Source organism: Gavia stellata, chromosome 12, assembly GCF_030936135.1.
Source record: "Gavia stellata isolate bGavSte3 chromosome 12, bGavSte3.hap2, whole genome shotgun sequence".
In the NCBI taxonomy this organism is placed as follows: Eukaryota; Metazoa; Chordata; class Aves; order Gaviiformes; family Gaviidae; genus Gavia; species Gavia stellata.
This window is the reverse complement of record NC_082605.1, coordinates 14,568,385-14,583,374: the sequence shown is the minus strand read 5'-3', so window position 1 is coordinate 14,583,374 and position 14,990 is coordinate 14,568,385. Positions and strand designations below refer to the sequence as shown.

The 14,990-nt window shown below is 46.9% G+C and overlaps 1 protein-coding gene across 1 annotated transcript in view; it reads right to left on the bottom strand.

Annotated features, from left to right (window-relative positions):
* Positions 1-238: 238 nt before the first annotated feature.
* PLXNB1 (plexin B1) overlaps positions 239-14,990 on the bottom strand; it is a 57,174-nt gene continuing 42,422 nt past the window's right edge. Inside the window, exons 20-37 of the mRNA XM_009822130.2 lie at positions 14,025-14,267; positions 12,487-12,663; positions 11,996-12,144; positions 11,505-11,605; positions 10,480-10,697; positions 10,103-10,281; positions 9,346-9,412; positions 8,643-8,789; positions 7,996-8,173; positions 6,378-6,481; positions 5,637-5,721; positions 4,785-4,951; positions 3,550-3,710; positions 3,159-3,306; positions 2,416-2,480; positions 2,250-2,325; positions 1,794-1,868; positions 239-1,247 (exon numbers count right to left, since the gene is read on the bottom strand). Of these exons, the coding sequence (XP_009820432.1) occupies positions 1,143-1,247; positions 1,794-1,868; positions 2,250-2,325; positions 2,416-2,480; positions 3,159-3,306; positions 3,550-3,710; positions 4,785-4,951; positions 5,637-5,721; positions 6,378-6,481; positions 7,996-8,173; positions 8,643-8,789; positions 9,346-9,412; positions 10,103-10,281; positions 10,480-10,697; positions 11,505-11,605; positions 11,996-12,144; positions 12,487-12,663; positions 14,025-14,267 (2,445 nt within the window). The 3' untranslated portion in view covers positions 239-1,142. The remainder of the gene's footprint in view (positions 1,248-1,793; positions 1,869-2,249; positions 2,326-2,415; positions 2,481-3,158; positions 3,307-3,549; positions 3,711-4,784; positions 4,952-5,636; positions 5,722-6,377; positions 6,482-7,995; positions 8,174-8,642; positions 8,790-9,345; positions 9,413-10,102; positions 10,282-10,479; positions 10,698-11,504; positions 11,606-11,995; positions 12,145-12,486; positions 12,664-14,024; positions 14,268-14,990) is intronic.

The window sequence follows — 14,990 nt, the reverse complement described above, 5'->3', positions numbered from 1 at the left end:
CGCTCAGCTAAGCCTTGAGCTGAGCTGCGGGGAAAAGCAAGCTGCTGTTACAACAGACACATCTATGAGTTATCCCTGCAGACAAAGCAGTGGAGAAAACTTTGCTCCAGTGCTGACAGACGTTTGTCAGTAGAAGTGCACAGAGATGCTTCTCCAAGAAAAGCTTTGTCTCAAAGCCACAAAATTAAACATTCTCCTTTAGCATTTAAATACATTAACTTTCTGAGGGTATTTACAAGTCCAGTTCAGAGCAGCAGAACAGCTAGACACCGGAGGAAGGGGAAGTGGCACAAGGCATTTGTTGTGCTTTTCCAAAGAGCAGGGCAACCTCTGACCACAAGGAACCAGGAAGACGAATCCCAAGCTGGGTCAGCGGAGACTGAGGGGGAGCCAGGCAGCGACTCTCGCATGCTGAATTTGTCCTGAGGGAAAGGGTGAGGGGGTGCTGCCCATTTACAGTACGTCCCTGGGCAAGCGCGCATGCTGGTGAACACGTTATATCCAAGCAGGTGTCGCGCATGAGCTGTCAGAGACCAGAACACTGGGGAGCAAGAGACCTTCGCCATCGGACGCTCTCCTTTCTACATCCAACATCCAGAAACAGTGGGGACATTGCTGCAAGGAAGTTTCTCAGGTGGGATGCTGCAGGAGTGCTCGCTAGTCGGGGACAGACGTTAGCACAGCTGTCAGCCTGGGGAAAGCTTCCTGCGTCCCCGCTGAAGTGAGCGGCTGCAGCAGGGGAGTCTCCCAGCACTGGCAAGGGCATCCGTGCAAGGCCGAGGACCCCACAGACACGGTGCTCGGTGTTGTCACCTGGCTTTTCAACAACATTGTTTGGAAACTTGGCACATTCACAGAACATCTGTAGGAAGGAGCTGCATGGTCCCCCAACAGTCTGCCAGAGGAAAACCAAAGTTTGGGGTTTTTTTTGTTTTGTTTTGCTTTTAGAAAGAAAAAAACTGTAAAAAAATATTCTCTGAGATGCAAGGACGCTTGTACTTTGTACTGCCTTGGCCATCCCTGTTCATGTCACCCATGGGTTCCTTGGAGAGTCTGGTTCCAATGGCAGCAGGACACCCTGTGTATAGCTAGGACAAGCACTGTCCCTGTTCAGCCAGGGGAGAGCAGTCTGTCTGTGCCTGTCACAAATCTGTGACTTTATTCTCCACAGCTGCTGCAATCTGTTGTAGTCTATATCCGAGCTGCATCTTCTGTGCCGTTGGGTCTTCTTCCAAGGCAGTAATGATCTGCAATGAGACAGAGCTCACTGGCAGCCTTTCTCCAGCACACAACACTGTCAACCAGCTCAACTCCATGCACAGTGGAGAGCTCCAAGCTGAAATCCAGTGTGCTCAAGACCAGAGCGGGTATGTAGTAATTAATCTCAAATTAACCACAGAATAAGTATTCTAGATTCGTCCTAATAACTTATAAACTTCACAGTGCAAAAAGAAGGCTAAACTTCTCACCTGAAAATGATATCTTTAGTAAATGAATCTGAACTAACTGCATTTAATTTTTAAGTAGAGCATTTGGATACTGGAGTCAAAAAAGAAGAAGCACACATGAAATCCCAACGGCCTCCAAGTTAGAGCTAAGTCCTTTTTTGTGATTGCCTCCCTCCCTCTTTGATAAGAATAAAGCAAACTTATGACATGGAAGTTACGCATGCCAATGAAACAATACACAGCGTTGTAATAGTCTGGTTGCTCTTAATTATTAATTTTTGGAGGTTTTTTGGTTGGATGGTAAAAGGAGAAGGGCATGTTTATACCTGCTGGAAACACACTCACCTGGTCATAGTACTTATTGATGTATTTGTACAATTCATGTAGAGCCACCAGGGAATTGAGGTCACCTGAGTAATTCTGAATAAGAGAGGAAGTTAGACAAAACCATGAGACACCTAACAATTGTTCTTCTGAATTCTGCATCCTTATAACTCATTAGGAAATGTGCCTGTTGCACAAAGCAACAGGAAAGGGAATTCACCAGTAGTTCCTAGCAAAGGAAAAAAAATTACACGTACTCCTTGCCCTGAATCCTTGACTACACTTTTCTCGTCAAGTGCTTGCTGGGCAGACCCTCGCCCTCCTTGTGGTGCCACAAAGCAGAGTAGCCACTGGGAACAGTCAGTATTTCTGAGCAGAACTGCACACTCAGCTGTAATATCCCCTCTTTGCATTACTAACTTCCTCTTAGATACACAGGTGAGGGGCCAGGGTGACTTCTGAAATAATTTTATTTACCCGTGATAGCTCAGCCAGGGCAGAGTTCATTTCCTGGTCACTGGCAGAGATGGTCTGACGAATGTCCGCATAATACCTATACAGTGGTACACAGGCAATTAGAGTATTGTTCTTCCTGGCCTCCTTCTTACTGCTTAAACTACAACTCCTCACATTCATTGCTTACCTTTCCACCATCTGCTTGTAGCGAGGAATGTCCCGGGCATAGAGCAGCTTATTGATCGGAGAGTCCTTGAACATCCAAAACCAGAATTGATTACAAAAAGCACCTTCATCATGCTGTGGACTAACCTTAGCAGTTTAATACCATCACTGCTATTTTCTGTCATTCTGTCATTTTCTAGTAATGCAGTCTTAGGAACCATGAAATGTGTTGATGAAAGGACCTCTGGGATCTCTACTATCCAAACCTTCTACTTGGAGCTAGATGATCACCAGTATGAGATCACATTGGCTATGGCTTTGCATAGCTGATTCCTGAAATCCTCCAGAGATCTACCCATCCCATCTCTGGTGACCTGTGTAGGACTGTTCCACCCTTGGCACAGGGTGAGTAGTGGTGGTAAAAAGTTTTTCTAATGGCCAACCTGAATCTCCCAAGATGCATCCTGTGACTTAACACTGTCTACCACAGCCAACTAGAGATTAGCTCTGTCCCCCAAGTAGCTGTAAGCTGTAAATAAAGAGCACCCCTCAACAACAACTTCTGTATGCTAAACATCATCAGCTCCTCCCTCCTTCTTCCCAGGAGTCCCCACTAAGTCACTCTCCAGTGCTCCAGTGGCACATGGGAACAAGGATGAGCCTGGCCTGCTGTCCCAGTGGTACTATGTAAACATTATTGTCTTCCTGGGGCAGCACTGCTCAGTTGTCTGTGCCAACTGTGCTCCCTTCTCCCTCTGTACTTACCCGCCCTAACTTATGGTCAGCTATTGTACAGGAGTCCATGAAGGTCTGCGCAATGACCAGGAGCACAGCGTCTACGTTATCTGATGTCTGCACATCAAAAACAAACTGGGGATTCTTGATGATGTTGATCCAGAACCGCAGGGGAAGGCTGCAGAGAAGACAAGTGAAACAGGGTATCAAAGGTAGCAGCTATGGTGCTGAAAGATATTCTGCACATTACTACATCTCCCAGCTTTGCCCTCCCAGCAAAAACAGCTTTTCATGCCGTGCTCAGCTGCCTTGCGCTCCCATTTTGCTCCTCCTCAGTAGGCAAAGATGGCTGTCACTTTGCAAGTGATCAGCTCTGGACAGCTTAGCCGTGCCTCCTCCGGGGCCCACAGGAACACCATACCTGTTTGTCTTCCAGATGTGGATGGTCTCAGGGTCTGCAATCCCATAGTGTATTGCCTGCTCATCCAACAGGTCAAAGAAGTATTTGACTGCCAGAGGGACAGGGCGGTTGGTACTGAGGATTACCTGGAACAAGTCATCCACAAACTTCTGCAGAGTGCCCTGTGGAGAACCGAGCAGGACAGAGTCAGCACAGGCAGAGGAGGATGGAGAGCCCAGGCCTCACACAGATGAAAGGTTCCCCTCTGCTGTTCAGCAACCTCCCCTCACCGGTCCAAAGCTACCTCCTCTCCACTGCAGGGAGCAACAGCAAAGGAGAAAGGAGGCCCCAGTGGTTTCTGGAACAGAGGCCAGAGAGAAGCTCATGAACAAAGCAAAACATGGAGGGGAGTCAGAGGTACTCAGAGCCACTGCAGGTAAAGGGGATTGCTACAGGAGGGAGAGCCTGCAACACGATGGAATGGCAATGAACCGTAGAGACTGGCTAGTGGAGGGGGACTGCTGGCTGCCAGCAGCTGTATTTAACCAGACTGGAACAGGGAGAAGGGGTTTGCTCAGCTGCAAGAGGAAGTTCAGTAAATGTGGGCAGAACACAGGCACTGCCTGGCAAAGTGCCTGGGCTGTCCCTTGAGGAACGGTACTACTGCAAGCAGGGCATTGCTGGGGAACCTGGATGCCCAAAGCTGATCCTTTCTTGAGAACAGAGCAGAGGGACAAATTCCTGGGTCAATTTTTTAACAATGACACTGGAATAAAGCAAAAAGGAGAATGCGAGCAGGTGCTATGCCTGATTTATGACCGCAGCTGAATCTGCACATGGTTGGTGTGTACTATTAGCATCATTTTGCTACAGCAGGTGACAGGTCAGTACTATCTTCTTGGTGCTGGGTGGGGTGGAAGGTGAGCAGACATGGCAGCCCAGTGGACGCTGCTGCCAAAGAAACTCTGCTGCAAAGCACAGGGTACCTGCTTTTTTCTGTGGGACACACAAAGACAAACATGAGGTGGACACAGGAATAAACCCATTTCTCACTCTCCCAGATGGTCTGCAAAACTTAACCCAGTAGTAGGAGTAAAAGTTTGGCGCTGCAGTGCTGGGATCTAAGGGGAAACAACCAGCACGTGCATCAACCCAGACAAAGGAGCTCTTCATCTTCATACACATCCCTGCAATCTGCCAGGGGATATGAAGGAAGGCAAGATCGCAAGCACAACACAATCTGTGCTTCTTCGCACCTTCATTGAGAGTAGACGTGTCAGATAGATCTCCGGGATTGCCTTGGCTCGCTCCCGATCTCTTAAGCTCCCACGCCGATGCTTGGGAAGCTCTGGCTCTTCTGTTGGTTTTACCAGGTGCCAAAGTTTGATCCCACCTTCATCTGCATCCTCCAGCATTGGTGTTTCTAAAACAAGCAATTGTTTACAGATGAGTGTCAGTTCTCTCACAGCAGAGCTTGGCCAGGTGATCCCCAGGGAAGCAAGATTTCATAGCATGATAGAAACACAAATGGGAAGGAACCTCTGGAGGTCTCTATCCAGCTTTCTGCATAGAGTACAACTGTTGCTAGCACTACATCAGGTTGCCTTTGTCCAGCCAAAACCTTCAAGGTCTTGGAAACTTCCCCAGACAGAGATCCCCCGCCACCCCAGTGGTCTGTTCCAGGGCTGCACCACCCTTTTGCTGAAGAAGTTTTTTTCTACGTCCAATTTGAACCTGTTAAGCTGCAGCCTATGGCAATTGTCCCTTGTGCCACAGGAGTATCCATGGAGCTGTTCGTTGCACCAGGCAGCGAGGTAACTGCCTGGGGTCCCATCACCACCCTCAGGCCATGCTCAGCACCTGAGGTTAGTAGATTCCTACAAGTTGCAGACTGCGCTCAGCCCTAAGACAGAACAACAGAATTGTGCTTATCCTGCATTTTCATGCCCAGCCTGGCTTTCCTCTGCTCTTACACTCCTTTGCTTTTCTCTCATCTCACCTGCCCACGCTTCAAATTTCCTGACAATCCTACAAGGCTCCAAATCACATGTCGCACTAACTGGCAAGTCCTATAAAATCACTTTATGAGAATGGGACATCAAACTCACTCTCTCCTGGGATGTAATCCTGATTCTCCCTGTGGATGTGCTTGGTCAGGCGAGGGACCAGTGCTACTGTTGCTCCATCAGGCACCTGTGCACAAGCAAAAATCAGCATTCAAAACAAATGGCATGTTTCTCATCAGCACAACAGGCAAGTGCTTGTAGACCAAAACAGATTGTACCATTACTAGAAATATGGATAGAAACAGGGAAACACTGTCTTTCCTGATGGTGGGAGAATCTTGCTTGTACCAGTTAAACTGATGTGTGGAGTATGATGAAGATGGTAATACTCAGGGACTGAGGTCATTCACATCTAGAATACGTTGCAGCAAGATATGGCATATTGGTGCAAGATATGACACATTGGTGCAAGGTAGCTAAAAACCCCCTCTTTCCATTCCTTGAAGCTACATCGCTGATCAGTGTGCCATCACCTGCTAACTGATTTGGACTGGAACATTAACAGATGTAGCAGTGTTGCCTTCATTGCAACAGCCACCAAGCATGAGTTCACGTGTCTCCTCCCAAATTCTACCTCTGCCCACGTCTCAGGTACAGGTTAAGGAGTGGACTATGCCTGTTGAAGCCAGAGTGCAGGTCACAGCACTTACTTAATCTGAATATGCTGCTGCAAGAAAGCTCCAACCTTTTGACAGTGATCCACCAGGAGCCAGAGCCACAAAGAGTGTAACAGTGTGTAGAAGATAAGAGGCGAGACAAGGCAATGGTAGACTGAGTTCTGACCTTGTAATGCTGAAGAGTGTTCAGGCGTTTCCAAGTTCCTTGAACAACAGATGTCACATCCTCATCAGACAGTATCAGATGACCTGCCAGCCCTGATCTCCACTCTACAGCCATTAAAACACAGAAAAATGAAAAGATAAACTGTTGAGGCATCTCTGAAATATGTTGTGCTTCAACCTGAACTAGTGGAACTCTATGCCAGAGAAGGCTAATGCTCAAGCTACATCAGCATCATGGGAGGGCTGGGAGTTCATCAGCCCAACAGTCAGGGAATAAGAGAAAGTTCCCATGGACACACTGTTGCGATGCACGCACCCAAACCATCTGTGTACATGAACACACCCAGGATTAATTTTCTGCATATAAATCCTTCGCATCTACTGGCACTGAGATTTTTACCCAGTTATCAAACAACAAAATTTTCTTCTGCAGCTTTTCAGAGACAGCTTCAGGTTTGACTGTCCTGAATAAAAGGGGCATGATTTGCCAATTCAGTCTATCCACCACCTTGAAGGAAGAAGATTAACAGAAAAGTCTAGACGCTCAGAACTTAAGGCCAGAAAGTCTTTAATGTCAGCTATTTTTCTCCATTTATAAATGCATTGAGTCACATATCAGCCTTCTCTTCAACAAGCTGAAGATGTTAAGCTCTTAAACCCTTTCAGGTTTGCTTTCCATCCCCAGGATAATTCAAAGTTCTTTGCATTGTCCCTGTTATTTCCACATTCACCTGGAAAGTGACCAGCAAAATCTGGTTCTAGTAGGGGTCCTGCCTCAGAGCACAGCACCTGTGAGATCACTGCCTTGCTTTGACCCGCCATATCCTTTGTTACACACCCACTGATCCTGGTCAACCTTTATCCGTGCTGTTTCACAGATAGCATAATGTGAGCAAGTACCTGTAACAACACAAGAGTCCTGCAGCCACAGGACAGTCTCCTAGAGCACAGGGACAGGCAGCTGCCCAGCTCTCTCATCTGACACTTGACAAGTTCCTAGGAATTCTGTCAGATTGTGACTCTTCAAGCAGGTGATTCAAACCACAAATATGCACCCATAGTCCTTATTACCTGCTATTCCCCCAATACCTGCTCATCTATAAATGTCACCACTATTCAGCAACAGCCAAAGAATGAAGAAGATGGAAAACTGAGTGGCTTCCCTCACAACCTTTCATTAACCACTGTGGGCAAAATCCTCCCTGACATACATTACTGAGATGCTGCCATTGACTTCACTGGCAGGAAGAGCCAGTCTATGACTACAGCATCTCTGCACCGCACTCAAATTGTCCTCTCCTCCTACAGGTTCTCCATGCTTTTTTTTCCTGTGTCCCCTTGCCCAAGCCATTGTCGTGGTCCAAAGTCTGGTACAGAACACCATGAAATGGAAGGGGCTGGACCCAATTGCTTCTTTCCCACCCCTACCTCTTGCTGTTAGCTTCTTTCCTGCATCATGCCCTGCTGGGTCCAGACAGAGTGCAAGATCCTTGGTCAGTGACTCTGCACACTCAGCAGAGAACGACAAACGTCATGCATGCCAGGGTGCTGTGCACAGATAGCAAACGACCACTCTTCCACTTCCTCACTGAGTTTTGGCACCAAGGAGTTCTGCTCACCGAGGTCCAGGGTGTCTGGGTCTGGTCGGTGACAGTATGGCGTCCCTTTATAGATCTGATCTAGGATTTTCTCCTTCACCTGTGTTATGGTGTCACAGTCTAGCACTTTTGCAGAAATCCCTTGGGACTCCTCTGCCCCTCCTGCAGCAACTCCTGCTTGCGTCAAAGCGTTTAAGGTCTGGGAAAGAAAAGAAAAGATGAGTAGCTGCAATCTTACAGATTACATCTGACACATTACAGATTACATCTGACACATTTACACCTTTGATAGTTGGCATTAAGGCAAGTTAGCAGCTAGTCCTTTCACTGGAAGAGCTTCAGGAAAGAAAACATCGAAGACTGTTCTCAGTCTCAAGAGCTGGAAGCCAGTTCAACAGCGCTGGGGAGGGGCTTTCATGTGCCAGCAGCAATTTCATCCCCTTATTTCTAGACACAGGGCACGGCACATACACCGGATTACTGTGGTGATGGCTCCTATCAGCCTTGGGCATAAGTGCCCTATTTAGCAGAGCTCTTGCTGTCGATGGAGTTGTGCTGCTGGGATAAACCTGGCTCCTAGGAGAGAATTCTGCCTCAGTAATAGGAGGAGAGACATTCAGCACTGTCCCACCAGAGAGCCCAGAGGGAACAAAAGATTTAGTGCTTACCAGAGTCCGGTACTCCAGGTCCTCTCTCAAAAGGCGGTTGTCATTTAGGGTATATTTGGCTTTCCCTGTCACCCAGTCGACTGGCCCTTTGTCCACCTGGTGCTTGATTCCTCGAAACAGCATGTAAAGTGGCTCCCCAACAGAGTCCTGACACAGAAAGTAAGGAGTTTCACCTGAAAGAAATTCAGCTTCCTTCTCCCAGCAGAGCCCAAGGGCCTGGAAATACGGACACCCAAGCACAGGAGAAGCAGGACTGAGCATACAGCAGCTAAGCCACTGCAGGCAAAGACAGAGCCTCTGCCGACAGCTCCTGCTCCATGCACAAGGAAAGTGCACAGGCCAACTACCAGGTGGATGCAGAAGACCAAGGCATTGCTCTGCCTCCACGTCACTAATCTGAGAGACTCTCCTTGCCAACCCGTCTCCAGGAAAGGAATTAGATCAAAATTTGTCCTCCCCACGCACAGACCAGCCTATGACCAGCGTGTCTCAAGATAAAGGAGCTACCCTGAGCCCTCCATAATCTGTCAAAACATCCTGGAAACACTGAGTGGTATTAATGCTGATTTAAGCATACCTCTCTGCAGTGAGCAGCCCAGCTCTCTCATTCCCCACCCTGAAATACAGGATGGTGCACAAAGCAAAGCTGTGGCTGTCTCCCCTCTTTTGGCCCCTCTACACCACAAAGGGACAAAGAACTTACCCTCACAAATGCGTACAGGCAGATGGACATCCAGTTGGTTAACAGCTTCTCTACCACTGTTTCTGTCCTGAAAGAGAGCATGAGATTGGTCACAGGAATACGGTGCACAGCAGGGAGGGATTTGGAGATAAAGATAACTCCCCTTGAGAAAAGAGCACAGTAAATGATGGTATAGGATCAAGGGAGAAAAAAAGAAAAAAAGACTTTAGAGACCAGTAAGGTTAATGCTTTTGATACCACTTATTTGACGCACTTTTCAGCCTGAAGGAGGCACCAAATTACAGGAGTGGAGAGACAGGCAAGCAGGGAACAAAGGAAAGCCTCTGGTAGGTCTCAAACAAGGAAAATTTGTTCAGATCAGAAGGATGGACCAGGCAGGAGGCTAATGGGTATCCAAACGCAGGAGATATTTCAGTTTAGCGTCCAAACATGGCATGACTGCGACCCCAGGGACCTCTGAACAGCAAAGTGAGATTAGCAGTCTTGGTAGAGCCCACCTGAACCCACGGAAAGAGCTGGGGTGGGCAACTCCAGCTTCCTACTCTTTTCACACCTTTTCTGCTATTTTCCCTGCCAATTGCTGACTGGGGAGAGGGCTATCATTGTTACTGCTTCCTCCCGTTTGATATGTGTTGTCTGGACACACACTGATCTTACAGCTGCAACCCATGCCATGATGTTATCCTACCCACAGGAGTTTCAGAGCTTGCCAGCTGGGCAGAAAGGCTCTGTGTCCTTGGGTAGCTAGCTCACTCACCTCCGCAGCATCAGCTTGGGGTTCTTGGCCACATACTGCTCCACAAGGTCATTCAGAAGAGTTTTGAGGATGTCAGTGAAGTACTCCAGCTTCCCATGCAATGACACAGTGAGCAATGATGCCACATAGGCCCGGTCTCTCGGCGAGAAAGTGCGCTGGATTTCCAGAGTGTGGATGAACTGGTGGGGAAAGAGATAAGCCAGTGTGTGAATCCGCTGAAAACAAGGCAGTCACGGTGTCTGGCTCTTGGAAGAAGTGGTGGTGCTGGGAGCTATTCAGGAATGAGCTTTAACAGACACCGCCCGTTTCCTGCCACCAGCTGCCAGTGATGTGGCCCTGACCCCACAGCAGGCTGCAAGCAGAGAGAGGGACATTACCTTGGTGAGGAAGAGCTTGCTGTTGAGCAGGTTGGAGAGCTGGACCAAGCCCTGCTCCACAGTTTGCCGCCGGCACTCAGGGATGTCCAGGTCCCTTTGCAGTGGTGACTCTCTGTGGCCCGGGAAGAAAATGCGCTCTGCATAGGACTTGTAGTCTAAGAAGGGGATTCCTGTACCCACAAGGTCACTTGTGAGGTCCATCATCTCAGTCATCAGGTCTGAGGGAAAGGAAATGCCCATGAGGTTGAATACATGATCACACAACTGATGGTGCTGAGCATGAGGTGAGTGCAGGAACTAGGACCAGCAGGATGGGACTGAGGAAGGATGTTTCCTGTCGGGAAAAGGCAAATTGGGGTCCCATTGCTAGAACATTTAAAACTAGACTAGGCACTGGGAGAAACTGCTTTAGGAACCTTCCAGCCTTGGGGAGGAACCAGAATTTCGTGACTATTCTCATTTACAGTCGAGGGCTGGCTTCCAGCTTCGTAAAGAGGAAGCCACTGTTCAGCACAGATCTGTGGTTACAGTCATTATCTACATCAGAGAAAGGGTATTAGAGATCTCCTGCTCCTCACTGCTTCCCACATTAGTTGGAGATTACAATCTGAGTCACCTGCACAGTTTTAGAGCCCTAGGTCTCCCACACAAGGGGTCACTACTGTAAGCAGCTGAAGTACAACGTTTGTGGGCCCAAAATATGGGGTGTAATTCAACTTGCCCTACACAGACTGGACTAGGTGTCCTTAAGGTCTTTCCAAATGTCCAAATGTGCTCTTCATCTGAGTCTGGAGGATGAACTGGAGCATCAGAGGGGTCAGTATAGATTACTATGCTCTGAATTAAAGAGAAGAATTAAAGATGGAAGAATTTGGCTATCTGTTTCAACGCATTAGCACAGGATAAAGTTATTGCCTGCTCTGAGCTACCCAAACAAGTATGCAGGAAGGGAAAGAGAGGTAGGGCTGAAAATGGTTCTTCAAGCTTCCCTGAAGCTGCAAGAACCTAGGAGCTCTGTGACTGACCTGTGAATTCCTTTTTGCATCTGTCCCGAACACTTGTTTCCAGGTTTTCCAGCTGGATTTGAACTTTCTTGTAATCCCTGAGAGCCTGTTTGCTCTTCCTCCTGCAATAAGAAGCAGAATTGTTCCCAGCAGTCCTAGCCCAGGGATTGTCCTTGCCTACTGTTGTGTTGCTGCCAAAGACTCCAGGGAAATTGGTGTTGAGGTGATTTCTACTGAACATCTCTTTTATAGGATACCAAACAGTGTTCTGTAAACTAGGCGTATCTCTTGGAGCACCCATTAGATGGGGGCTCTGAATGAACCACAGTGCAGGATGTGACCAGCAGGTGCAACATGCATCACACATCCAACAACACCAGAGGCTCAGAATTTAGCACAAAATAAAGAAAACTGGGGCCTTGTTTAGGCCCAAGATGTACACGCTTGGCCACATCCACTCAATAACGTTGTAGAGGAACTTAAAGATCTCATACAATGCCAGAGTTTCTTACCTGTATATGAAGACGATGACCAGAACAATCAATGCCACAAAGGATGCACCAACACCCAAACCAATCTGTGCCTCCAGCGGGAAGGTGAGCTGGCTTTCTGTGTCATACTGCACTCGGCCCAGGAGGAAGTTCAGGTTTCCCATCTGTACCTGTAAGAAAGCACGTGCCACCACATAAGCTCAGTGCAGCAATGAAATGCAAAGCCACAGGGTTTCTCCAAAATGGGTGCATGGTGGCATACAGCTCTCTAGCAAAGCTGTCCCACAGCACAGCTCCTGAATCCAGGTATACCATTTGCTTTCAGACAATGTTTGGTACAGAAGAGTAGAGTTGAGAACAAGAGCAGCTCCTTGCCACCCCTGGTACCTCCCCTGTCCCCCCCAGGGCTTCTGCTTTCCTCCACTTCCCATCCCACTCCCTGCCTCCACCGCTACTTCTTGCTTGTGCTTCAACAAGCAACAGGATTTCTTGTGGTACTGCTGATTCCCTACCGTGAACTCTGGGAGCAAGTCTGTGCCCTCCCGCTTCGTGCGGTGCCGTGGAGCTGGCTGCTCAGAGGGAGGCTCACAGTAGAGATGATTCCTTGTTAGTGTCTTCACCACACAGATTCCTTCCCCAATCATAGCCATAACTTCATCCTTTGAAATAGCCAGATCTAGATTTTCCCCCTGGAACAGATGTGGAACAGCACATCAAATCAGGGAAGAAACAGCCCTGCAATTTCCTTGGCTTCAGAGAAGATGGAGGAGACCAATGCCAGAGGATGAAAGCAGCCTTTTTTCTTCTCTGACTAGGCTCGCATCTGAATTGGCTGCAGAAGTTCATTTTGTAAGCTAAAAAATTCACTTGCATAGGATTTAGATTATAGCTTTAGGACCCGTACCATGCTGCATAAGTACAGTTATAAATAGCCTGTCTTCTTAAGGCTCTTCAGCCATAGCACAACCAAGCTCAACTCTTCACTCTGTGTGTATATGCATATACATACACACAATGTGCGTATATTTAAAAAGGTAGTCTCATGTCAGTTAACCTAAGCACTCAGGTGAGTCAATCAATGCCTTTCAAAGGTGTAACACATTTGTGCTATTGTTCTTATCTGCTACACAAATCTGCTTTAATTTTTGGGGATTAAGACTTTTTTTTTTTTTTTTAAATAAAACCATGCTGACTGATGTTAATTACATTTTTATGTTTTAATGCTCTCTAAGCTGAATCCTGCAGCAGCATTTTCATGCTTTTGCCCAGAGCTCTGTCAGGATATCCTGACGGGTTGGTAGATCAACCTCCTTGCTCTTTGAAAGCTTGTTAGTTCTCTTTCAGTCTTCTCAAATTGCCCTACTTCTCCAAGATGCATTCAATACCAATGGCAGCAGTCTAGACATTTCTAAACCAGTACATCCTCACAGTTTTTACTCATATGTGAAAAAAGAGCAAGTGGAGAAAGTACATCTCCAGCTGCAGCCATTAATTTTCCTAATGAATGCTGGACCAGAAAATACCTTTCCAAACAAAAGAAATACCTCAGACGTTTTTTTCTCGCATGTACAGAAAAAACATTAGCCACTCTGCCCTTCCGTATCATCTTTGAAGAGTGATTTTCCTACCTCCACCTAATAACAGGTCTTCCCTACTGCCAGGATTCTTTTACTTCTGAGTTACTTCTAGAGGAATCTTGTAACTTCTTGTTATGAAAAAGCCAGCAGCTGAGAATAGGATGTGCGTTTATTTAGTACTAATATCTCATATACAAATGGTTTATTAGGACTAAAACCAAAAAAGCACAACAGTTTCCACATGCCCTATGAAGCCCTTAACAATGATTTATGGGCTCAAGAGGCTTTTTTGATGCACTCTTGTCCCTCTTCTTATGTAGTATTTCTCATAGGCCAAAGTAGATGTACTGTAACAGGTTGTAAGCCTGTCAAATGCTTTAAAACCTTGGATGCTGCATGACACCAATTTAAAACACTCAGGTTAGAAACAACTTTGTACAAGGAACATTATTTCCAGCTAGTTTTTGTGTTACCTCCACAGAGATGACGCTTCCTGGCTTGTGACGATATGGTTTGGCAGGGTCTTCAGCATTCAATGGTTTCAGGGTGGGGTTGACTTCATAAGAGAAGGGCATGGGATGCAATGAGTTGAAATCAAAGCTCAGATTATCCAGAATAAATTCCAGTTTGATATGGACACTCCGCAACAGCAAGTTAATGGCTGGAGTTTTGCACAGGATCAGGTAGGAGGAGTTAATGAGACATGGTTCTTCAAACTAAATGCAAAAAGCAAAAACAGTGTCAGCAGTGAAATGCTAATGCTTCTTCTGCAGCTTTGCAATACTTCCCAACCCTAAGCAATCTGGGGCCAGTCTGCATTCCTCTTATCTGGAATAATGCCAAAGGAATTCTGCTTAGTTGTAGAGGGAAAAATCCAAGATCTGAGGAATTCCCTATGTTTCTCTAAAGAAAGCTTTCATAGCACTGGTTTTGTTGCAAATACCTAGCTCTCAGCAGTGGGAATCCGCTCTGACATTCCTCCAGCAGCAAATTCTGGAGAGACATCAGCTTTAGATCTCCCTGCTCTGACAGAATGAGACCAAAGACCTTCAAATGCAAGGCTGATTTCCTAGCCTGAATGCTTCTTTGAAAAACGTGTTCCTTTATCCAGTTCAATATGTTTTATACATTTGGTGAAAGAATTAGAGTCTCCTTTTTTTTTTCTCCCCTACAGACACAAATACCTTCTTAAGAACATGGGTAAAACCAGCTATTATTGATGCCTGTGCATCAGGAACATATTCTCCAAGTTTATGTACAGGAAGCCCTCCATCATTTGCACTAATAATGCAAATCCTTCTTGTACTTTGGCTGCCAAACACCCTCTACAAATTCAAATTAAAATGCAAATTCTGCTGCATGGTCTGTGACCTTGATGATCACATCAATACTTCTGCAGTGACCCATCTCAGGACACTGGCAGCAGGAGAGCAGAAAAT